Below are 23,841 nucleotides of genomic sequence, written 5' to 3'. Positions count from 1 at the left end.
GTAGTACTTTGGCCACCTCACGCGAAGAGTTGACTCACTGGAAAAGACTCTGATGCTGGGATGGATTGGGGGCGAGAGGAGAAGGGGACGACAGAGGATGAGATGGCTGGATGGCATCACTGACTCGATGGACGTGAGTCTGAGTGAACTCCGGGAGTTGGTGATGGACAGGGAGGCCTGGCGTGCTGCGATTCATGGGGTCGCAAAGAGTGGGACACGACTGAGCAACTGATCTGATATGATCTGAACACACGTAACCATATTCCTGGTTTTCAGTAGTAATTTTTTTTTACCACTATTTCTAGGACCTGGCTTCTTCACATGATAGTTTCAATTCCATATGCTCAGAGGGTGAGAACAGATGCTGTAAGGATTCTTGAAGCCTTAGTTTCAGAAGTCACACAGTGCCACATCCAACATAGGCTGTCACAGTAAGTTACACAGTGATCCCCATTCAAGGAGAGGGGAAATAGACCCCATATTTTGATGGGGCAATTGGCAAAGTCACATGGCAAAATGTTGGGAGAAAAAAGGGTGGGAAGGGATGTGGCCAACCTTGCCAACAGAAGTACCACACCAAGGCAAGTGTGAGGCTGTCTGTGTGCTAGTCACTCATCGTGTCCAACTCTTTGTGACCCCATGGACTGTAGCCTGCCAGGCTCCTCTGTCCATAGGATTTTCCAGGCAAGACTACTGGAGTGGGTTGCCATTTCCTCCTCCAGGGGAATCTTCCTGACCCAAGGGTCAAACCCAGATCTCCAGCATTACAGGCAGATACTTTACCATTTGAGCTACCAGAGAATAAAAATTACTTTTAGACATGAAAGTTTCAAAAATTTACATTTTCTCAGAAAGCTACTGGGCCCTGTATTTTTTTTTTTTTTAAATTGCAAGTGTAAACCAAGAAAGAATATGACATGTGATCTGAGAACCAGGGGTTCCCACACAAGAGGGATGCCAAGGAAATCCTGGGTAGGAAAGGGCTGAGAGGAGCAGGAGGGTGGAGGACGGCCAGAGGGGTGTTTCTGAGAGGAGTGTCCTAGGGCTAAAATATAGCATCGAGAAATTATTTGATATTATCGAAAGAGGCATTTTCAGAGCTGTTGCAGGATATGAGATCTAACTGGCTGCCCAAGAAAAAAATAAACAACTGAAAAAAATGGAGGCAAATATTAACTTCAGAAAAAAAACCAAAAAGGTGTTCAAGAAAGGCCATGTAATCATGTGAACTACTTGGCATAAAAGTGAACAATAATAACACAACCATTACTTAAAAAATCGTGAGGACTCCCCTGGTGGTGGAATGGATAAGTATCCCCTGGCCAATGCAGGGGACACGGGTTTGATCCCTGGTCTGGGAAGATTCCACGTGCTATGGAGCAACTAAGCCCTCCCGCCACAATTACTGAGCCTGTGTGCTGCAACGACTGAAGCGGTGGGCCTAGAGCCTGTGCTCCAAAGGAGAGAAGCCACTGCAGTAAGAAGCCTGCTCACCGCAGCAAAGAGCAGCGCCTGCTCACTGCAACTAGAGAAAGCCCACACAAACAACAAAGAGCCAGTGCAGCCAAAAACAAATAAATAAAACTTGTTATTGCTGTTTACTCACTAAGTCACGTTTGACTCTTTTGTGACCACATGGACTGTAGCCTGTCAGACTCCTCTGTCCAGGGGATTTTCCTGGCAAGAATACTGGAGTGGGTTGCCATTTCCTTCTCCAGGGGATCGTCCTGACCCGGGGAACCCGCATTGCAGGCCGATTCTTTACCAATGAGCTACCAGGGAAGCCCAAAATAGAAATCAGTAATAAATAAAAAGACTAAAAAAATAAGAATTTGACTAAAATCGTGATAAAACTATATTGGGATGATGGAGGAAGGAAGTCTGTAATGTAGCATGGTATAAAGTCAGTATATTCTCTAAAATTAGTTGATCAAAATAGAGCAGTGTCCTTATTATTTAAAAGTGAGTGCTTCTGGGAAGTGAGAAGGGAGGTAAGCGGTGATCATGAAACAGGGAACTGGTATTTTTTGTTATAACTCTTGACCTTTTAAACTACAAAAAGTTAAAACAGAATGATTTCAAAAAATACGTTGAGAAAAAAGTTGGCTGTTAATCAGAGGAAAATATTATTGCTAAGAGCAGTTTCAAGTGAGTTGTCAGGGCAGAAATCCTCAAAAGAATTGAGGATGGCCTCTATGATTAAATTTTTTGAAGGTTTCATTTTAGGTGCCAGTCCCTATTTAAAGTTTTAAAACTAAAATTGAGTAAGACAAATTCCAATCCTTTAAAGTCTTGTGGTTTAGAAGAGCAGGCATACCAGTAAGCAAGTATTTTCAATGCAACATGAAAAGAGCTACCATAGCCACAGTAGAAAGTAATCTGAGACTACAAAGGAAAGAGATACCATCCTTGTTTAGGGGTGAAGTTGGAGATGTCTCTCCAGAAGAGCTGATCTTAGAAATGTGTGTTGGAGGATAAGTGGGTTCAGCTGGCTAACTAGATAGGTAAGAGCATTCCAGGTTGAGAAGCTCACATGAAAAATCTCAGCATGTTTCAGTCAGTTCAGTCACTCAGTCGTGTTTGACTCTTTGCAACTCCATGGACTGCAGCAAGCCAGGCTTTCCTGTCCATCACCAACTCCCAGAGCTTATTCAAACTCATGTCCATCAAATTGGTGATGTCATCCAACCATCTCATCCTCTGCCATCCCATTCTCCTGCCTTCAATCTTTCCAGCATCAGGGTCATTTCAAATGAGTCAGTTCTTCCCATCAGGTGGCTAAAGTATTGGAGTTTCAGCTTCAGCATTAGCCCTTCCAATGAATATTCAGGACTGATCTCCTTTAGGATGACTGACTGGATATCTTTGCAGTCCAAGGGACTCTCAAGAATCTTCTTCAACACCACAGTTCAAAAGCATCAACTCTTCGGCACTCAGCTTTCTTTATATGCTCAGCTTTCAGCATGTTTGGGAAAGGGTAATAATTCAACATTGCCAGGATGTGAAGGAGTAAGTCTGGAGTGGTAAATTGGAGCAGATCTTAGACAGTCTTGTGGGTTTGGCATGTAAGGATTTTCCCCTGAGATATGACACATCTAATGTACATCTTTGAAAGATCACTGGCTCTGAGACACCCGTGGAAGCTCCAATGTAGGATGCAGGACTGGGGGTGGGAGACACATTGGAAGACTAGCATAGGAAGTGAGGGCCAGACAGAGCGAGAGTTGAGAAATAGTTCAAAGGCTGATTCAGTAACAGGTCATAGTGACCAATAGGAGGATACAGGACCCAAAGATGTCTCTGATGTTTCACTCACGCACCAGAATCTATGGTGTGCCTTTTCTGTGCTAGGCACTCTGCCAGGCACTGGGGGCAGGGGGTGTATAGGGTTGAATATCACATGCTCCCTGCCCTACGCTGGTTTTCAGTTTAGTGGGAACACAGATATATATTAACAGAAACTGTAGTTGTGATGCTCTATTTTTACGAGGAGAACAGAGCCCAGAGGAAATGAGAAGAGCTGATGAAGAGGGAGAAGGTGAACTTAGAATGGGTAGAACTAATGAAGCTGAGAGAAAAGAGTTTGAAAAAAGTGTGGTCCATGGTGACAGACGCTGCTGAGAAAGTGGATGGCAAGGCTGAGGTGTCCCCCTAACGAGGCAACAAGGATGGCACTAATGGTCTCAGAATAGCAGGGAGGGCTGTCCATCAGATGTTTTGGGGTGTGGAGCAAAGAGGTGGTGACGATGCTGAGAAATGAATATAGCTCTTGCTTTCAGAAGCTGATCAGGAAGTGAAGAAGAGATAAGCCACGGAGAGGCAGCCTTCATAAAGATGTAGTTTTTAAGACAAAACACTTGAATATTTATGCTCATCAGGACCAGCTGTATAACTTGTGGATCCCAATGCAGAATGAAAATTCCAGTCCTCTTGTTAAATTGTTATGAATTTAAGGACCACAATAGCAGAGCGTGAAACCAGCTCGGGGCTCTTCTAAGAGCTGGGATCTGTACGATTAGCCCAGGCTGTGTGCCAGGAGGCTGGTCCTGATTCTCAAGGGGAAGGAGCCCAGGAAGGAAGGAAGAAGAGGGCCAGATCAGTGACACAGGCTGATCCCAGAGGAGCCAGGAAGGGACTCAGGATCCAGATGAAGTAGAGCCTTGAGCAAGAAGAAAACCAGGGCTTTGGTCATCTCTTGAGATGGAGGAGACGGAAGATGGACATTCCAATGGAGAGGAGGGGAGTGGGAAGGGGAGGACTTCACCCTGGAGCCATGACCTTCTTTATTGAATAATCTGTAGGTGAAGGGGCAGAAGCTTGTGGCAGCCTGAGATGAATGGAGGGCCACCGTGAGCAGTGCTGAGAAACCTGGGAGGAGCGGGGTGGGTCATTAGAGTGGCTGCTGCCAGCAGTGGATGGGGTGGGAACATTCTAGGGACCTGCTAGCTGAGGCCAAGAAAGTGATACAGCATGGAGGTCACTGATGGGCTGGGATTCATGTAGGGACAGAGGTGAGAAATGGGGCGGCTAGAAAGAATGGAGGCCTCCCTCACTGAGGAGAAACGAAAATGGTGATGAAAATGGGAGGGTAGGAGGCAGGGGTTCAGAGGGGATGGGATTTTAGCCTCTGCCCAAGAGCTGATGGTGAGCTTGATGTACTGGCCTGTCTAAAGGACTCGTGCAGAGAGAACTAGCTCTGCAGGAATGAGCAGGTGTCACGGATCATGGTTATTTTAAGAACAGGCGTTAAGCCTGGACGTGCGTCGGGGAGGGTCCACGGAAACGGAAGGTCACAGGTGCGCGTGAAGAGGCTAAGCGTGGGACGCGGGGTTACTTCCCCTTGAAGCCAGAAGGGGAGCCACATGTCACAAAGTCGGCTTGTTTAGACGCGGATGTTGAGAGCCACTGAGTTTATTCCACGAGACCTGCATGAGGCACGAGGGTACCCGCGACCTTGGCCATAGCCTGGGAATGGAGAGAACCGGGAGTTCTTATTGGAAACGAAGGGGGTCACCCTCGAGCAGCGAGAAGCCTCGAGGCGCCGGGCAGGCCGAGGCGGGCAGCCTGCAAACCTTCCCTCCAAGTCCCTCCGTGCCCGGTGGGTCCCTCGCTCGCCGCGGCCTCCCTGCAATTCGGTGACCCCCCGGAAGCGCCCCTGTTGCCCCACTAGATCCATTTAGGGCTTTAGGAGACCTCACTGGCCAAGAGGCCGTGGGGATGCGGAGGATCAACCAGCACACGCAGCCCCCGAAGCCTCCCGCCTGGCGCCCTCCTGGGCTTGTTTCTTAAGAACCGCTGCCAGCGATCCCCGGTTCACCCTCCTCCTTCTTAGCTTCCTTCTCTCCGAGGGAAACCTCCCCGGAACCCTGCCCAGGGCTCCAGGTGGCTGCCACTACCCTGCTTACTTTCTTGCTTGTCGGGGTGGGGTGGGGTGGGGCGGGGGGCTTCCTCGCCTCCTGGTGCCCAGCTGGGGCTTTCCGAATCCAGGCAGCAGGAGTCCGGCCGCCGCCGCCTTCATCTGGAAAGAGTTAAGCCTGCTTTCAGATGGATAAGATGCCCGAGGACGGCTATACCCCCACCCGCCCTACACCTCGGTTCCCCTAGCTCCGAGGGGTGCAGCTCGGCCGGGGCGCACGTGCTGCGGGGTCTGCCCGCGGAGCTTTGTGTGTAGGGAGGGTTCGGGGGTCTTTCCGCCAGCGCACTCGGCCCAGGGCTGCGGATACTGCGCGAGCCGCTCTCCCTTTCGCGTTCCTGGCGGCTAGTCGCGTGGGTCCCTGCTGGCGCGCGGGGGACGCAGAAGGGGAGGAGCCGGCGAGCCCCGGGAGGAGGGGGCCCGCCGGCCCCGCCCCCGTCCCGCCCCCCGCGGCCGGAGCCCGGGCTGCAGCCAGGCGCGCCGGAGCCTGCGAGCCCGCGAGCCAGCGAGCGGCGGCCGCGGCCTCCCCTGCTTGCGGTGACCCCCGTCGATCCCGGGGCCCGCGCCCCCCTGGGGCAGGGATGCATCATGGCCACGCTGGCCTGCCGGGTGCAGTTCTTGGACGATACGGACCCTTTCAACAGCACCAACTTCCCCGAGCCCAGCCGGCCGCCGCTGTTCACGTTCCGCGAGGACCTCGCGCTCGGCACCCAGCTGGCCGGGGTCCACCGACTGCTGCGGGCGCCGCACAAGGTACGGCCGGGCGGGAGGCGGGGTGGGGGGGGCGGGCTGGGCCCCTTGGGCGCAGTCCCTGCTGCGGGACGCGCCGGGGTAGGGGCGCCGCGGGCGAGCTGAGCTGGGTGCGGCCGGGGGACCAGCGCCCAAGGGCAGACCTCCCCTCTCCCCGTTAGGCAGAGGGGTCCGGGCACGCGCCGGCTGGCTCGGGATCGCCCGGGCCGGCGAGGAGGACCGCCCCGCGTTCCGGCCCAGAGCGGGGGCGGGCAAGGCCGAACAGGTGCGGCGCCGACCGGAGGCGGGATGCAGGGGGTTCCCCGCGCCTCGCCGTTAGCTCGGCCGGGTGGGCGGGGTGGGTTCGGACGCCGGCGGTCGGTCCCCGCACCCTGGCGGGCGGGCGCCGAGCTGCGCGCGGAAAGAACCCGGGCCCCGGGGACTCTGGTCCTTTCGAGGAGGGCCCCGAGCGACGCCCGGGACAAAACCTCTTCGACCTCTGGGGCCGCTGCAGGCGGCAGCGCGACCCTCGAGATAAAGCACGCTTCCCGGGGACGCCTCTCCTTCCATCCCTGGGGGCGCCGCGGAGGACGCCGCCAGCGCTCAGCAATCGTGCTCAGAGCAGCCCCTTTTTTCTTAGAAGCAGGTGGTCTTTGGGGAGCAGTGGCCGTGGGAGGAGGGGCGGGGGCGCCGAGGGGCGGCCCTCGTGCACAAAGCCCGAAGTGAGTGACCCCTGGGAAGAATGGCTTGATTTTTTTTTTTTTTTTCTTTTTCTTTTTTAACCCTTTGCGGGACAGGCATCTTGCAAAGTGTGTGTATTGCAAAGAGAGCTGGGCACTGAAAGCCAACCATTTAGTTTACCCAGGAGAACCCTTCCTCCCACTTCATAGAGTGACTGCATCTTGAATTACTTTCCTGGTACTTCCCCCCCCCCCCCGCCACACCCCCCCCCCCCCGGCTTAGGGTTCATATCAAAGCTTGTAGATGATTTATTCTTTGAGGATCAACAACTGATAAATATTTGGAAGCGTTAACACTTGATGACAAGAAGAACAAAATTAAGTTTTAAAAATTCCTTAGGTTTCTGTATGTTGTTCACCTGCCTTGGAAGAAGGGAGGGAGGTTGATGTGGAAACCAGTGAACTTTGGCAGTGGTGTCCGTTGGTAGTATATCACGGCTCCCCCCTCCCCTCCCCAGCCCCCACTACTTAATGAGTAACCCGTCTTCAGGAATGAGGAGTAGGGCAGTTCTATCTCCTTTTCTCTGTGTTGGTGCAGGATGGATAGTCCCGGGAATCCCTGTGGTCATGAAAGGTTGGGTTGGGAGATGGGGAGACAGAAAGATGTCTTGTGGATTCAGCTTATCAGGATCACTTTGTCAGTTACTTGGTTCCTTGATCAGTGAATTCAGTTAAAAATCTTTGTAGGGCTTCTTCAGCATGGTTGTTTCATTCATTATGGTCTCTGATTATAGTGATCCTTTGTTGAAACCGCAGAAGACTCATAATTGTGGCCCTGTGACCTTGAAGTGGTTTCCTTGGATTTCAAACCCAGGGTTGACCTTTCAAGCTGGAAACTGACATACATTTTTATGTTTCCATGGATGAGCCCTGTAGCCTGATCCAGCGTTCCTGGTCTGGTAGGAGATCCCAATGCCCCAGCGTTGCGCTGTCCCCCGCCCCCATGCCCCCAGGAAGCCACAGCACAGCAGATGCACTGGCTCACAGGACTTTCAGCGATGACCCTTGTGGAATAAACAGAACCTGAAGACGTCCCACAGACACCCTTGATCCCTTGTCTTGGGGGGCCCGGCCAGCCTCAGTCTCAGAGTCTGTTGCCTGAAGACCCCTGTCGTACCATCAGATGTGTGGCATGGTTGTTCACATCTAGAGCCGACTCAGTGGCTGGTTGTATTAGCCAGGGTTCTACAAAGCAGAATTCAGGGCATTTCTGTGCCCAGGTGTGCATTACTATTGTAAAATGCTGGTTAATTTCCAGCAGGAGATCTCCCAGATTGAATGATCCATCTGTGATAGACAGAGCTAATGAGTTTTGAGTGCTTGGTATGTAGGTGTGTGCTCTACTAGGGATGTCAGTGTGGCATCTCATTTCATGTTACACATATCTGTCAAGTGCTGACTTTTACTGGACCTGTTTGATGGATGAGGAAACTGAGGCCAAGAACAGTTGAGTAACCTAGTTTCTCTAAGAGTGGGAGCTGATATTGAAACGTGGTCTGTGTGACTTGAGACCCCACTGCTGTTCTGCTCCCTGGACCAGTCGTTTGGCCAATTCCGCATCTACTCTGGCTTCTGTTCCATTAACTCGGGGAGTTCCCGACTCAGTTTTCTAGGCCAGGTACTTTTTGGCCTGGGGCAAGTGAATGTTACTAGCATGAGTAAGAGCACTGAGACAGAATTGCTGACTTGATAGAGTTCACAGCCAGAGGGGGAAGCAAATTGTTACCAACCTGGCTATGAATTAGCTAACGGTGAGGGAGTGGGCATGCCCCTGCCATGGGTCTCCTTGAGCCCGGCCTGGCAGAAAGATGAGTTTCTGGAGCAGGGGATATTCTGGGTGGTGAGGGGGGAGAAGCGTGACTGTGAAACTTCGGAAACTCTTAGCATCCTCAGCCATCTTACCTGGGAGTGCAGACTTTTGCTCGAAGTAGATGGCATACACAGAAAAGTGTGCAGGCCCCACGTGAGCAGCTGGATGAATTTTCACTAAGTGGACACACCTGTGTAACACACCCCTCAAAGACCTTGCAGAGGGTCTTAATTTGTAAAGTTCCCCTAAGGAGTCTCTGTGCTGGGAACCTCTGAATTGGTTTACCCCTCATGTCCTTCTCAGCCCAAGCTTGAGCCTATGTATCTTTTCCTAACCTTGGGAAGTATGTATAAATTTATCTTTTGTTTGCTGACTCCATTCGAAATTAGTTGTTCATTTAAACCATTGACTTGGACAGAAACAACACATTGTTCTTATAATGTTTTCTTTTTTTTCCCTAAGCTGGTAGACTGAAGCCTCCCCTCCCCCAGATTTTTACAGTAGTTCCTTGAGGATGATTAAATAAATGATTGGTCTGATAATAAAAAGGTCAGTACAGAGAATAGGTACCGTATTCTCACTGGGGAGACATTTATTCTGGTGGTTATATGTTTTATCTGGACTATGTGAGGCCTTTTGCTTTCAAATGCTGCATGAACAGGTGTTTATTTCTGGTTTAGTGCCTTAAAAAGAATTATAATTATAGGACTTCTAATTTACAAAAAACTGTGCAGTAGAATTAACAGAATCATGGACCTTTCAAAGCATGAATGTATTTGGATTAATTGGTGCTAAAGGCAAAGACTCTAAGGATTCTTATTTCTTTTTGAGAGGCAAACTGAAATTGTAGAATATTACAAAAAAGTGCTAACTAGCATGTGTGTCAAAATGGCAATTATGACCTAATAATTTAATTCAGGAAATGTTTCCCTGGCTGCTGTGGACTAGAGAGTAGAGAATAATAGCTTTCAGGTTCCTGCCACTTGCCTGCGCCAAGCACTGTCCCAGACATGCATTCTTCTGCCAAGCCCGAGACCACCCCATGGGTCAGGCACTGGGACAGTTGCATCTCAAAGCCGAAGAGCCCGAAGCAAAAAAAAAAGTCAGCGGGCCATGTGAGTGGGAAGTTCCAGGACTGGCATTTGGCACCAGGTCCGAGCCCTTAATGACTCTACTTCTGTCTTGAGTTTCCTCCTTCCAGGCAGCCTGCCCACGTTTCAGAGTTCCATCCTCTCATTGGATTAGCCTGGACGGTGCCCTGTTCATTCCTTTCCCACTGCCTTTCTCTTTGTGGTTCCCTTGCTGCCTCGGCTACACCACCTGCAAGACAGCTGATTGCTGTGAGGATTGGAACCTTGGTCCTCCGCATGTGGGCTGGGTGTCACCTGGGCTCTTAGAAATGCACTCTCAGGCCTCCCCAGGCCTGCGGAGTCAGAATGTGTGTTTTCCCAAGATGCATTGAAGATTCCTGTGCACACTGCAGTCTGGGCAGCGGGGACTAGAGGTCATTTAAGTTAGACTCAGTGCAGGGCTAAGAGGGTTTTCCATGCGCCCCCTGTTCACACATACCTGCCTTGAAGGTAAAGACCTGGCTGCCCAGTTCTCCAGGGTTCTCCCTGAGGCTGAGCAGCACTAAGACGAAGCATGCACTGAGATGATTGATGGGCGTCAGTTTTAGAACACAAATCCACTGGTATTACTGCTCTAATGAATTTCCACCTTAATCCTCTTAAGGGACACATCTGTTTGTTACATTACATTAAGATTTTTTAAAGATGAGGTCATTAGTAAAGTTGGCCAGTGTGTTGTGTCACACAGCATCTTAGGACAAAACTGTTTGAGAATGTTGTATGAACAGCTATGGGCGTCTCCAACCCGAGTTGACTCCCAGTCTACCGTAATTAGCTCAGTTGGTTGGAGCTGGGCTATTGGGATCAGGCTCGTGGGATTGAACCCTTTATGGGTCAGTTGGCTTTGTGCCATGCGTGACCACAGACTGCATCAGGAACCCAGTTGGATGTCCAGCGGGTGCAGGCATGGCTCCCTGCCAGGGTCTGGGTGGGGGTGGTCTGGCAGAAACCTTTGGGGGTGAAGGGCTAATGTATAATGCGCTTGTTCTAGGCACTGTTCAGTGAGCCTTGGCGTTACAACCCCATTGACCTCACAAGAGTTAGTGCAGACCGACAGTGGTGTCTGCAGTTAACAGATGAGGAAACTGAGGCACAGGGAGCTTAGGCAGGTTGTCTAAGGTCACACTACTTTTAAGTGGAGGAGCTGGGATTTAAGGTCAAGTCTTTTTTTACTCCAGAGCCTGTAGCCAACTGTGTCCCATTATTAGAAAACTGGCAGAGCACATGCGCTCTGTGCTGGGCGAGGGGAGGGCGGAGGGGGCTGCCTGTCACAGGCTGTGAGTTAAGTCGGTGAGCTCTGCTAAGTCCTTCCAGTGCAGAAGCTCTTGGGAGTCTGTGCCTCTTGCCCTCGGAGTCCAACCTGCTTCCCTCTGGAAAACACAGTACTGCCTTTGCCCTCCTCCTCTGGACTCTGAAATGTTCGTCTTTAACGGTGGCAGATTTAAAACTGATTAACGTGCTGAAACCAACTCAGAAGCAACCCCCCACCCCCACCCCCCAACTCCAGCCTGCGTCCCCCTCCATGGTTTATTTTTCTCTGAAGTGTCCCTGGAACCTTCCTGTCCTCAGACGGAGGACAGTCACCTCTCCTGCAACCTCCGTACTGTACCTCTGGCCAGCTCAGGAGTGTCCCGGCTTTAAACCCGGTTTTCTAGTCTGAGTAGCTGGTTCCACGTCTGTGGGGCATTTCCAGTCTTGAGTTTGTCAGCATCTGGTCCTTTACGGAGGCAATCAGACTGCTTTTTGTTTGTTTTTGTTTTAGCTATTTTATTGGGTTATGTTACTGTGCCTTGTTCTGAACTAAGTAAGAAAGAATGGGGAAATTGTTACAATGAATGTTAAACCTCACCACAGGGATGTAATCAACAAAATCCAGATTGGGGGAAATTATAGTTTCTGTAACAAATAAATGGTAAAGGAGAAGTTGGAGATGGAAGGAAACCTTAGATTAAAAGAGATTTAAGAGATATATCCACCGGTTGCAACATGTGGCTCTAACTGGATGCTGATTCAAACAAACACATTACAAACAAATATTTGAGACCATTGGGGAAACCTGAACAGTGACTTCTGGATATTAAAAATTAGTAAAGTTAAGTTAATAAAAATAAAATGAATAACAGTATTTAACATTAAAATTATTAAAGTGTATAATAATATTGTGCTGTGTTTAAAAGTTTGTGTGTTTCAGAGATACATACTGAAATATTTATAGATGAAATCATATAATTTGCTTCAAAATAATCTTGGTTGAGGGGCAAGAAGTAGGTGGGTGAATATATAGAGGAAATAAGATAGACTATGAGTTAGAGCTGGTTGATAGATATATGGGTGAGTCATTAGACTATTTTCTGTACTTTTTCATACATTTAACTTTGTTTTTAATAAAAGAGATAAAAAGCTAGATTATGGGTTCTAAGGTTCCCTTTGGGTTCACAGTCCTTTCATTAAGTGTCAATGTGTGCCCTAAGTGTGTTTGCTATGACTGAGGTGGCTGATCAGCAAATTTTTTTGTAGTGCCTCTACTGATATTTAAGTCCAGTGTTCCCATCCTTGATCCCCTACTGCTCTATCTGTAGTTTAATTAAATGAAAGAGAAAGGAAAGGAAAGTGAAGTTGCTCATATTTACTATTAAGTGTGCCACACCCTGGACACCTGGCTTTCAACCCTCCTGACCACTGTGAGGGGACTTCCGCCCTCTGACGTCATCACGCAGGCTGCAGGCGCTGGAGGGGTGTGAGTGCCGGACCCGCGGGGAAGCAGCTGGCTGACCGCCGCCTGAGAGGTACAGTCTCCACTGCCTCCCTGACTTCCATCTTGTCCACAGCTTCAACGGATGTTTCTGGGCTCCCCGATCCCCTAAGTAGTGTATTCTTGGGCTAACACCCCCCCACCCCCACTGTCTTACTCACAAGTTTATAGCAAATCTTAATGGAATGAGGTGGAGGTTCCCTCCTTGCCTGGGAACCTGGCCATTAATAGGAAAAAATGAAAACTTAGAGATGGGGTCCATTCATTGGGTTTTAATGGAGGGAACAGTGTAGGAATCAGGCCTGTGTGACCAGCTAAGGAGGAAACAGGGTCAGAGTACGGCCCTTCTCTGCTCCAAACCTCCCTCAGTGCCCCCTGCCATTCAGGGTCACCCAGGCCCTTGAGGGGCTGGCCTGCTGCTCCCTGAGGTTTGGTTGCTTGGTTTGTTTCATGGTCTGCTTGGTTTACTGGTCTAGCCCTAGAACTCGGAACAGTGCCTGGAACATTGTTCGTGTAAATGTTGAATGATAGAGTCAAAGGGAAAAAAGAGGGGTCTTCTCACCCCAGCCATGTCCATGCAGAAGTCCCTTCTGTGAAGCCCCTGGTCAGACATGTTCTAGCTGCTTCTCCATGGATGATAGAGAGCAGTTGGCACCCTCCCTTTAAGGGTGGCCTTTCTCCATTTTTAAAAAATTTATTTAGTTTTTAATTGAAGGATAATTGCTTTACAGAATTGTGTTGTTTTCTGTCAAACCTCAACATGAATCAGCCATAGGTATACATATGTCCTCTCCCTCTTGAACCTCCCTCCCACCTCCCTCCCCATCCCACTCCTCTGGTGGTGGTTTAATCACTAAATCATGTCCTACTCTTGTGACCCCATGGACCAGGCTCTTCTGTCCATGGAATTTCCCAGGCAAGAGTATTGGAATGGATTGCCATTTCCTTCTCTCCTGGATCTTCCTGACCCAGGGATCGAACCAGAATCTCCTGCATTGCAGGCAGATTATTTACCCTGAGCTACCTGGGAAGCCCCTAGGTTGATACAGAGTCCCTGTTTGAGTTTCCTGAGACACAGCAAATTCCCATTGCTTATCTATTTTACATATGGTAATGTAAGTTTCTCCATTTTTGACCTTTATTTGTTAGAATTTATTCTTTATTTGTCCCTGATTTTCACCGGGAAAGGTGGATCCTCATATCCCCACAGATGGGGATGAAAGTGGATCTGGACCATTAATTGCGTGAGTGAGTCCAAGAGGATGGAAATAGGATGGATAAGGCAGAAGAACCATGACCTCAGGGTTTGGTAAGTAGAGTGACCTGTGACCTGCAGAGAGTGCTGGAAGGAGTTATGGAAAGTGTGGATACTTTTCCCAGTGATGACAGAAGTAAAAAGCTGCTTTCTTTTTGTGTTGAAGCTGAGTCGTCTGGATTGTTTTTATTACTCAAATCAATATGTGTATCTTGATATGTGTATGTCCGGTACCCTAAGGCATTTTCACACTTGCAATTCCATTTTGCTGTTTGTGTGGAATCAGGGAGACATCGCTGGGGAGAGATTACAGCTAACAAAGCTAGATTCAAGGAGGGGAAGGCCAGGGAGCAAAGAGTCTGTCCTTATGAAACAAAGCGTCTGTTCCCATCACAGAATGAGCATGTGTATGTATTTTGAGACTACAGAAAAGCACACTGAAGAAATAGAAATCACTTTTCTTACCACCCAAAGGGAACTATTCTTAACATGTTCTACCAGAATTAAAATATACCATTGTATTTGTGTAGTGTGTCATCTTTAATGCATGTACCATGGCCCATGTCAGCATTGCTCTGTGAGGGAAAAGTCTCTGTTTTCTTCAATGTTTATTTGTCCTGTGTGTGTGTGTTAAGTCGCTTTAGTTGTGTCTGACTCTTTGAGACCCTATGGACTGTAGCCTGCCAGGCTCCTTTGTCTATGGGATTCCTCAGGCAAGAATACTGGAGTGGGTTGTCATGCCCCCTTCCAGGGGATCTTCCTCACCCAGGGATTGAACCTGTGTCTCTTATGACTCCTACACTGGCAAGTGGGTTCTTTACTACTAGTGCCACCAGGAAGCCTTGCTTTTCTGGTAAGGGCACTAATCCCATCAGGGGGTCCTACCCTCATGACCTTATTTAAACCTAATTACTGCCCAAAGGCCATGATAGCATCGCATTGAGGAGTAGGGCCTCAACATATTGCGGAGACACATTCACTTCCTGACAGCCAACACGCATTATAAAATTGTACATATGGAAATGTAGGTAAGAAATGTTTAAGATGGAATGAGTAGCTTCCTTCTCCCAGACCTGCTCGCTACACCCCTTCTGCATCTCCCTGTTTGGAAACACCATGAGAACTGCTCATCAGCCTCAGCTCCTCTGCGCCTATCCCATCCCTTGCTTTCCATTCCCGAGTCATCCGGGCTCCCATCTGGACTCTGTATGTAAGTGCTCTGATCTACCCCCAACCTGCTTTCTCTGCCGCCGCCGCCTTCTTGCTGGTGGTTTCCCATTATTATCAGGGTAAAGTCATAGCTTGTCACAGGACACCCAGGCCTCTCTGGGACCTGGCCTCCTGTCTGCCACTCCCAGTCGGTCCTGACCGTCCTTCCCTCCCCATCACTCCCCATCCCTCGCTGTGCTGAAATGCTTGCAGTTTCACAGAGAGGCTGCCCTGGTTGTTCAAGCCCGTGGCTCTCCCCAGTCTGCCCCTCCACCCTCCAGCTTGGAGGGAGACCGTGCCTGTGGGTCATCTCCACTGCCTTTCATGGCCCCCTCCCCGTCCCGTGCAGGCCCCTCGCCTCCTCCCACCTGTGACGCTCTGGTTCTTCATCCCTTCTTACCATCTCCCCACCAGCTATAAACCTTTAGTAGCAGAAAGTGCATTTCAACTCTCCACTCAGCTCAGAGTTCCTCGAAGAGTGCCTGATACACAATAAGCCCCAATAAAAGAACCAAAGAAAGTTAAGTGAAAAAGTGCAGCTGTATTTATATACATGATGACTCTGCAACAGGAGGGCCTTCAAGAGCCAATATCCTCACATCTTTTTCAGGTTCCTAACCTCCAAACGTGATTTGCATGTCATAATTTCCCTCACAAACTGTGGCTGAGTGAGGTATAACCAGCTCTTCAGAGCCTCAAAACCTTATTTTCTGGCCTCTTCCACACCAAGCCCAGGCCATCCCCTGAGGCAGGAAGCCTGGGGTTGGCCAGAGAAGGCCCACCGTCGGTCAGCATCGTTTCTTGTTGCATTGGCAGGGGTGGGTGCGTGCTCCGGGGCCCTCCTGGGTGGGGGTCCCGAGATCTGCTCCGTGGGGCCAGGCTTGAGGCCTGTAGGGCCAGGCGGGGGAGCACTGACTCATGCCCATTTTCCCATTTGTTCCCGAGCCTTCCTGGTTGACTGCTGCTGCCCAGGCTGGGCGCGGGGAGGGCGAGGAGAGTTGTGAGCTGGTGTGTGTGTCTGGGGCGGGGGATGGGGGACAGAGGTGGCCTCAGTGAGTGGTGGGGATTCTGAGCAGAGGATGGATCTGGGAGACTGGAGGGGTGCCTGCAGAGTCCAGCCACCCTTCTTGCCCCCAGGGGAGATTCAGGTCTTTGCCAACTGCGGTGGCTATGGGGAGATTTTATTTCAGGCGATGGCACTCACCTAAGAGGGATCTATTACCCCTTTTCAGGATCAGATGGTAGCTGCAGCCACAGGAGAGCCTGTCTGGCTTCAGATCGCAGCTTCCATAAATCACCAGCCCCTCTGGCTTCTGCACGACCAGGGAGTTTCTCAGTGGCTGGTGTCTGAGTGCCCTGTGCCTGGGGGTGAGAAGGCCCGTCTAGTCCTCTTGGGGTCTCCCATTCAGATTTAGCAGGGCCGGGTGTCTGGGGGCAGGGAAAAGAGAGCAGCTGGGCACCCTGTCCAGAACAATAGTCATGGATATGAGTGGTTTTTTGTTCCCAGAATTGGGTGCATTTTTGTGGACGGTGATTCATCCCTGAATACGCCAGGAGCAGAACCACGGCGTGTCTGTGCAGTTCACAAGGCGCTGGGACGCAGGCTCGCCTGGCTGGTCCTCACACAGCCCTGCAGGAGGGGGCGATGGGCTATGTAGGCCCCGTCTCCAAGTTGAGAAAACTAAATTCACGTTGCTTTCAGGACTGAAACATAAAGATGGCTAGAGCTCACATACATGTCTTCTGACTTCAGGCTCACTACGGAGTGAACACAACTGGGGGGATATTTCTGCTGAGTTCATAGACCTCACAGGTAACGACTTGGTGATTATTATAATTTTATTTTTTTTGAGAGCTGGGGAGCAGGCGGGGCTGAGTGGGAAGCTTTATTTCTATTGATGCCACTGATCCCAGCACATGATAATCATCTCCTTTATTGTGGTGCTTGGTTGGAGAAATAAGTCAGAAAAGTGAAATGGCCTCTGAAGGCAGCACGTGACTCACGTCTAAGTGTGATGTAGGCAGCCTGGCCTGTAGCAACGTCAGAAGTGGGAAAACTCCATGTGGACCGCGCAGTCCAGAAAGCCTCCTGGAGAGAGCAGTGGGGTGTGAGTAGGTGAAAGGAAATGGGAAGGCTGTCCATGCGGGTGAGAAGCAGATGGGAGGCGTGTGGAGATCAGGTGCGGATGGCTCTGGGTGAGTGAGAAGGGCCTGCTAGCTGTGGGCCACAGGCTGGGGTGCTACCAGCTGTGAGCACAAGACTGAGAAGTTACTTCCATTCCATGTAGGGAAACATGAAGAGAAAGAAAGGGAACAGGAGAAAAAGACAGAAATTTGGGAAGGAAATGATTATAGAGAAAAATCTAGGGAAGGGGGAAACAGGGAAAGGAAGACAGAGTAGGATGGTCAGGCAGTGACTGCAAAGCCACCTTGTGAGGAATGCCTGGGAGGATGAGGAGCTTGGGACCTGCCACGAGGGGCACCTGGCCTGGGCCTGGGGCAGGGTCTCTCAAAGCCCACGGCCACGTCGCCGCCGATTCCTGGTGGGCTGAGGGGCTCGCCAGCGAGGCTTCAGGTGTGACCCTTTCTCCCACCTTCCTCGCTTTTGTGGGTGTCTGCTCAGTGTCAGGCTCTGTTGGAGCCAGCGCAGGCACTAGAGTGAGTGAAACAAGAGTCGGTGAAGTGGCTGGGCCCCAGTTCCAGCCCGCTCCCTCTCCTCACGCTTTGGAACGTAGCATCTCCCTTGTGGGGCTGTTGTGAACAAAACCAAAAATGGATCCTGCTGTTGCGTGTCCCTGGGGACTGCCACTTGGCTTTCGTGGTCTCCAGCCCTACTGCTCCGTGGGCCTGGGCAGGCTGTGCTTCTCTTTTCGTGGACACCCCCACCCTGTCCCCCCTCCGTCATCTCCCCCACCTCCCCTGCCGCTGCAGAGACAAAGCAGAACCTTCATCCGCAGCTCCTGCCCCCACTAGCCTGTCTGCCCCTCTCCATGTGCCCCCTCCTTCCCGACAGGGCAGCTGTGTCCCCTCTCCTGGCCGGGCCAGGCCCCTTTCTGCTGGATCTTCAACTCCTGCTTCGCTCTGGGATCCCTTCTTAAGCCTTGCGAGGGACTAACACCTCCTTCATCCAGCATTCCACCCCCCTTCCTGTCTTCTGCCTTCACCTCTCCTCCAGCCCAAGTGTCTTTTGAGCTTGTCTGAGCCCCTCTGTCTGGCTCCCTCCCCACCAGCCCAATCACAGTGCCCTTGCCATGGCGTGTGTGTGCTCAGTCGTGTCTGACTCTCTGCGACCCCAAGGACTGTAGCCTGCCTGGCTCTTCTGTCCGTGGAATTCTCCTGGCCTGGGTTGTCATTTCCTTCTCCAGAGGATCTTCCCAACCCAGAGATTGAACCCAGGTCGCTTGCAGCTCCTACGCTGGCAGGTGATTATTTTACCACTTGTGCCACCTTGTCACTCATGCCCAGACACCTTCCAGCCTTTATCTCACTTAATCTCTAAGCGGCACTTGCCATTCCCGAGCATCTCCTCTGAAGAACGCTCGCTGTCCCAAGTGTGATGGTGAGCGATCCACCTTGCACGTGTTCGTCAAGCTTTCTGCTCCCTCCTGCCCTCAGCTCTGTCCCAGGACCAGGCCTTCTTGCAGCTTACCTCCTTTCCTGGGTAGCTTCCGAGGGCTTTCTGACAGCCCCCTCATTGGCATGTGGGGCCCCGCGCTATCTCTCTGGTCTTGAGTCCAGCTCCCCAGCTGCCCCGGACAGCTCCTCTTGGGTGTCCTGGAGATGTTGAATGCACCCTGTGTCCATGCGGGATCGTGATATCTTCCCCCAGACCCATCGTGCCTCAGTGAGGAACATGACTGTCTGACCAGCTGCCCAAACCCAGAACTGCCCCCCAACCCTGACTCTCATCTCTTAGCCGTCACAGTCTGGTGATTCTGGCACTTCTCTCCATTCCATGGATAGTTCATGGCTATAGAAAGTGCTCAGTAGAGGATGAAATGGATGAAGACTAGACTTGATGGTATATGAGGAAATATCTGTCATGTGGCAGTTGTCCTTGGCTGTGAACACATCACTCCAAAGCACAGAAGCACTCTTAAGTTACTTACAACATTTTTATTATTGCTCATGATTTCCTTGGACCAGGAATTTCGGGACAACTCTGAGCACTTTTGGCTCAGAGTCTCTCATGAGGCTGCAGCGAGGTGATGGTGGGGCCCAGGACCATCTCAGAGGCTCTTCAGTTGAAAGTTTGGTGTCCGGACCAGGAAGATGCAAATAACTGGGAGTTCCTTGAGCATCTCTCTATGTCTCTTTGGTCTCTCTACAAGATACCTTTAGCATGGCGGCTTCCAGATAGCTAGACTTCTTATGTGGCCATTCAGGGCTCTAAAGAGCGAGGCCCAGGATCAGGTGGTGATGTATCACTTTTCCTAACCATCATTCTCCTTGCACTGTACTCCTTAGAGTCAAGTTGCCGAGCCTGGCCCACATTCAAGGGCCGGGGAACTAGATACCATTGTTTTCTGGGAGAAGTGTCCAAGAATTTGTGAACTTTTGAAAAATAAATCTATACACAGTGAAATTCATTTTTATTTTTGATGTTCAATCCTGTGAATTTTAATATACCTATTGGCTTTTTAATTGAAGTATAATTGACTTACAGTATTTTACATTTCAGGTGTACAGTATTGTGATTCAGTACGTTTTTGGAGGTTATGCACCAGAACAAGTGTAGATTCTGTAACTACCACAGGATACAGAGCAATTCCAGCAATGTGGAGGATTTCCTAGGCCTTCCCCGTTGTAGTCAGACACCCCCTTACCCCCATTCCTGGTAGACAGGGATCCGTTCTCTCCTTATAGCTTTGCTCTTTCCCAGAAAGCCATCCATAGAAATAAAATTGTTTGTAACCTTTAGAGACTGGCTTATCTCACTCTGCACAGTACCCCTGTGATCCATCTAAGGTGCATTGGTGGCTCACTCCTTTTTCATGACGAGTGAGATTCCATTGTATGGATGAACCAGTTTTGGCTCAGTGATAAAGAATCCGCCTGCAGTGCAGGAGACGCAGGAGATGCAGGTTCCGTCCCTGGGTTGGGAAGATCCCTTGGTGGAGGGCGTGGCAATCCACTCCAGTATTCTTGCCTGGAGAATCCCACGGACAGAGGAGCCTGGTGGGCTACAGTCCAAGGGGTTGCAGAGAGTTGGACACGATTGGAGCGACTGAGCACGCATGCACCGGTTTGTTTATCCTTTCACTTGTTCAAGGGTGTCTGTGTTGTTTCCAGTTTTTGGTGGTTACAAATAAAGCTGCTCTACGCATTTGATCTGGAGGCTGATCTCTTTGCTTCTTTGTGTCATACCACCTTTTCTGCTCTACTGATTTGGGTAGAGATTTTATGGGAACATAAATTTTCATTTTGCTAGGATAAATCCCTAGAATTGGGATGACTTTTTGGCAAAGGTTTACCTGGCTCTTTCCTTAGCAGGACTGTCAGGAGGTTTTTACTTCTTGGGCAAATTACCCTTGGTCAGAAGAATTTGTTATTCGAGTCTTTGGACTTCAGAGTATAATTGCTTTTGAAAACACTGCCCACAGAAAGGACCATTCATTTAAAAGTCACTTACAGTTATTCTTTATTTTTAAGGCTTCAAGGCCCTGCCGTGGCTGCATCGGGGTGTCCCCCTCCTCAGCCTGGTCCCCCTGAGGGCTGACGTCACCCTGCACTCACGCCATACTCTCATCCTGTAACTCTACAAAGGGGCAATGACCCCATGGAGCACAAATCACCCGAAATTCCGCAGTTGGCAAAATACCATAAATAAATGAAGAGCAGCCTTGGAGAATGCTAGCATATGAAAACTGCACTTTGATCACGGAGTGTAGAGATGAAGTAAGCAGAAGTGGGGGCGGGGTAGGCAACTGAGGGTGTGCTTCTCTTCCCCTGAAAGTCAGAGACCAGGCCTGAAGTGAGGGAGGTGGCCAGGAATCATGGGAGAGGTGGCATATTTAAGTTCAGAGGCAATAATATGAAAGATCCAATTTTTGAATGACTTTGACCTTTTTACCAAGGGAAAGCTCCATGTCCAGAAGGTTGCTAAGATCTCAAGATGTCCTTCATCTGAGCTTTCTGCTCACCCCATTTGTTCTTGGCTGGATGAGCCTGGGAGCCTGCCTGAAATACACAGAGCCCCCCTTTCAGCTCCCTTTCCATTCTGTGGCATTGCCTGGGAATACCTACCTTCCCGAGGGCACTAGAGTACGTAAATTAGGTCAAGGACCTAAAGGGAAGAGTTCTATGCAGCTCTTCAGGTATCTTTAGGAACCGAAGTTGTCGCCACGTGCATCCTTTAGGAAAAGGAAGTTCAGTGTGAAATCTGACCTGTGCAGCAGTCTTTTACTCACCTTACACAGATGTGAGTTCTTGCTCTTTGTCAGGTTCTCTGCAGTGTATTTGGAAGTCGAAGAATAAAGCATGGGCCATGCTGTCAAGAACACAAAGGCCATGATGGCAACAGGCTGGCCTCATGTCCTAACCGTAAGTACCACTTTACTGCTATGAAAAGTGCATTCAGAGCTCCAGACAGCCAAGTCATGGTGAACTTATACCCACTGCCTCCTGGGTATAAGTTGGGGACTTTGCTTATGCAAGAAGTTGTGATTTGGCCTTGATTTAGGTGAGTTTCATTAGACCCCTTTGGTTGTGCCGAGATGTTGAGGACATCATCAGCATCATAGCTGCCCCCCTGAGAAATCAGCTCCCCTCTTTCTTCTCCAACCTTGGGACTTTTCCTGGTTTCTGTCCATTTCCTTGGTCACTTAAGAGCTCTGTATTCCAGATTCGGCCTCTGGTGACCCAAGTCTTTCTGCTCTAATGCATCTTCCTAATTCCGAGTCTCTTTGTTCCCTTGTTCACTCTCTGTGTAGAAACTTTCACCAGGTTCCCTTACGGATGAAAGTGGGGGGCTTCTGCAGAGGGGATGTGGGAGTTAAGGTGGATCTGGGGGCCTTGGGCACATCCCAAGATTCTGAACTTTGCTTGTAGCATTAGAATTCATGCACAGTCTTTGGGTTGGAGGGCCCAGAGATAAAAGCCCAGTGTTTTTGGGGCCCCAGTGCTTTGTGGGTGCTCACACGTGCACCCCATGAGTTCCTGCTCCATGCCTACCTGCAGAGAGACACCCCTCCCACCCTCCTGCACTGTCCCAGGGAACTGGATTGGTGCTCAGCCAGGCAAAGCCTCCATCTCATCTGTCATCAGCCTGACTTTGGGAAGCAGGATCTTGGTGTCCTGGTTGGGTGTGTGTCCCTGTCCCCTCCCTGGTGAGCTGCCTCCGAGGCTGTGACCTGCCAGGCCAGCCAATGGCGGCTGTTGAGACCAGGAGTAAGAGCTAATCCCAGGCTGAGGAGCGGGAAGGGAGGGAGGTTCTTTGTGTCTGGGGCTCTGGGGTCTATGAGCCTCTCTTCTCCCCCTACCCTTCCTTGGATAGCCGTTGGTTTCATTTCACCAGAGTTCCTGCCCGGTGCTTGAAGCAGAACAGGCCATTAAGTCAATGCATGCCACTCTGCAACGTCTAAACAGTTTAAATTCATCATTCTGGGCAGTGTTTGGTGATTGGAGTTTGCCAAAGCAGGGGGATCGGTGCGGGGCGAGGAGAGGTTTTGCCCCCCTTCACACCCAGGACCCTGCTCTCTTTTGCCTTCTCGAGCGGGGAGGGGATTGGGCTTCACCACGTTGAAGTTGTGGGTAGCAGTGAAGTTCCGGGCTGCAATGGGATTGCTCTCATTCTACTGCCTGGGTCATGGGGGCTAAAGATCCATCTGACGGGGAGAGGCTCTGCTCTGAGGCCTTGCGGAGCTGTCTGTGCACATTCCACAGAGTATTTTGGTCGTAATGATCCATCATTGTCGAAGGACCTTAGGTGTCATTAGCATTTTAATAGTTTCTGATCAGTTTCCACTCCCGAGGTGGCGCTGGTGAGAAAGAACATACCTTCCAATGAGGGAGACATAAGAGACCCAGGTTCAATCTCTGGGTCGGGAAGATCCCCTTGAGAAGGAAATGGCAACCCACTCCAGTATTCTTGCCTGGAGAATGCCATGGACAGGGGAGCCTGGCGGGCTACTGTCCTTTGGTCGCAGAGTTGGAGAGGACTGAACGACGAAGTGCAGCACGTAGTTGATTAGCAGTGTTGTGATGCTGATTTCGGCAGCATGTATACTAAAATTGGAACGATACAGAGAAGATTAGCCTGGCCCCTGTGCAAGGATAACTCACGAATTCGTGAAGCGTTCCATATTTTTAATATTATCCCCAATACCTGCCACCCCAGTCTTAGTTGGTGGTGGAAGAATGGTCTCAGAACTCTTTGACTCAATTGGCCATTTAAGTTTAAGAGTAAAAGCCTGGTTAGTGATAACTGCATCGTAAAGCCTTCAGAAGGAAAGGAGTATGTTTTGTGGAACATTTGTTTTGTGTGTGGCAGTTTTAAGTCACTTGTTTTTAAAATCAGTACTTTTAAATGGAAACAACTTGACCGAAGGTCTGTCACAGAATTTGAGATCCATTTTAAAAAGCTTAGTGAGAAAACAAAATATTGTGTTAGTTTCAGGAGTACTACAACATGGTTCAGTTATGCATATACAAGTATCTATTCTTTTTCAAATTCTTCCCTCTTTTACTGTGTTTCGTAATACTGAGCAGAGTTCCCTGTGCTGCACAGTGGTCCTCAATGGTTATTAATTTTAAATATTGCTGATCCTCTTGCTGTGCATTGTATTTCCAGAATGTATAAAAT

At 50.0% G+C, this 23,841-nt stretch overlaps 1 protein-coding gene, 1 long non-coding RNA gene and 1 other non-coding gene across 15 annotated transcripts in view; 2 read left to right on the top strand and 1 right to left on the bottom strand.

The window, feature by feature from the left end:
• Positions 1-4,470: 4,470 nt before the first annotated feature.
• On the bottom strand, positions 4,471-5,801 carry LOC147345925 (uncharacterized). Its single transcript, XR_015153709.1, has 2 exons — positions 5,406-5,801; positions 4,471-4,965 (listed from the first exon to the last, which is right to left on the bottom strand). It is a non-coding gene; the product is annotated as an uncharacterized LOC147345925 (long non-coding RNA).
• Positions 5,802-5,897: 96 nt separating this feature from the next.
• Positions 5,898-23,841, top strand: part of FHOD3 (formin homology 2 domain containing 3) — a 523,276-nt gene continuing 505,332 nt past the window's right edge. For all 13 annotated transcript variants that reach the window (XM_086372649.1, XM_086372648.1, XM_086372647.1 and 10 more), the window contains exon 1: positions 5,898-6,166. In XM_086372649.1, the coding sequence (XP_086228775.1) occupies positions 6,002-6,166 (165 nt within the window). In that variant the 5' untranslated portion in view covers positions 5,898-6,001. The remainder of the gene's footprint in view (positions 6,167-23,841) is intronic.
• LOC147345924 (U6 spliceosomal RNA) lies at positions 23,241-23,347 on the top strand. The gene has a single exon (XR_015154203.1). It is a non-coding gene; the product is annotated as a U6 spliceosomal RNA (small nuclear RNA).

The sequence above is a fragment of the Bos grunniens genome, chromosome 24 (assembly GCF_055505025.1).
Source record: "Bos grunniens cultivar Pamir isolate PY7600 chromosome 24, Bosgru_T2T1.0, whole genome shotgun sequence".
Taxonomy (NCBI): Eukaryota; Metazoa; Chordata; class Mammalia; order Artiodactyla; family Bovidae; genus Bos; species Bos grunniens.
This window is presented reverse-complemented; position numbering and strand designations above follow the sequence as displayed.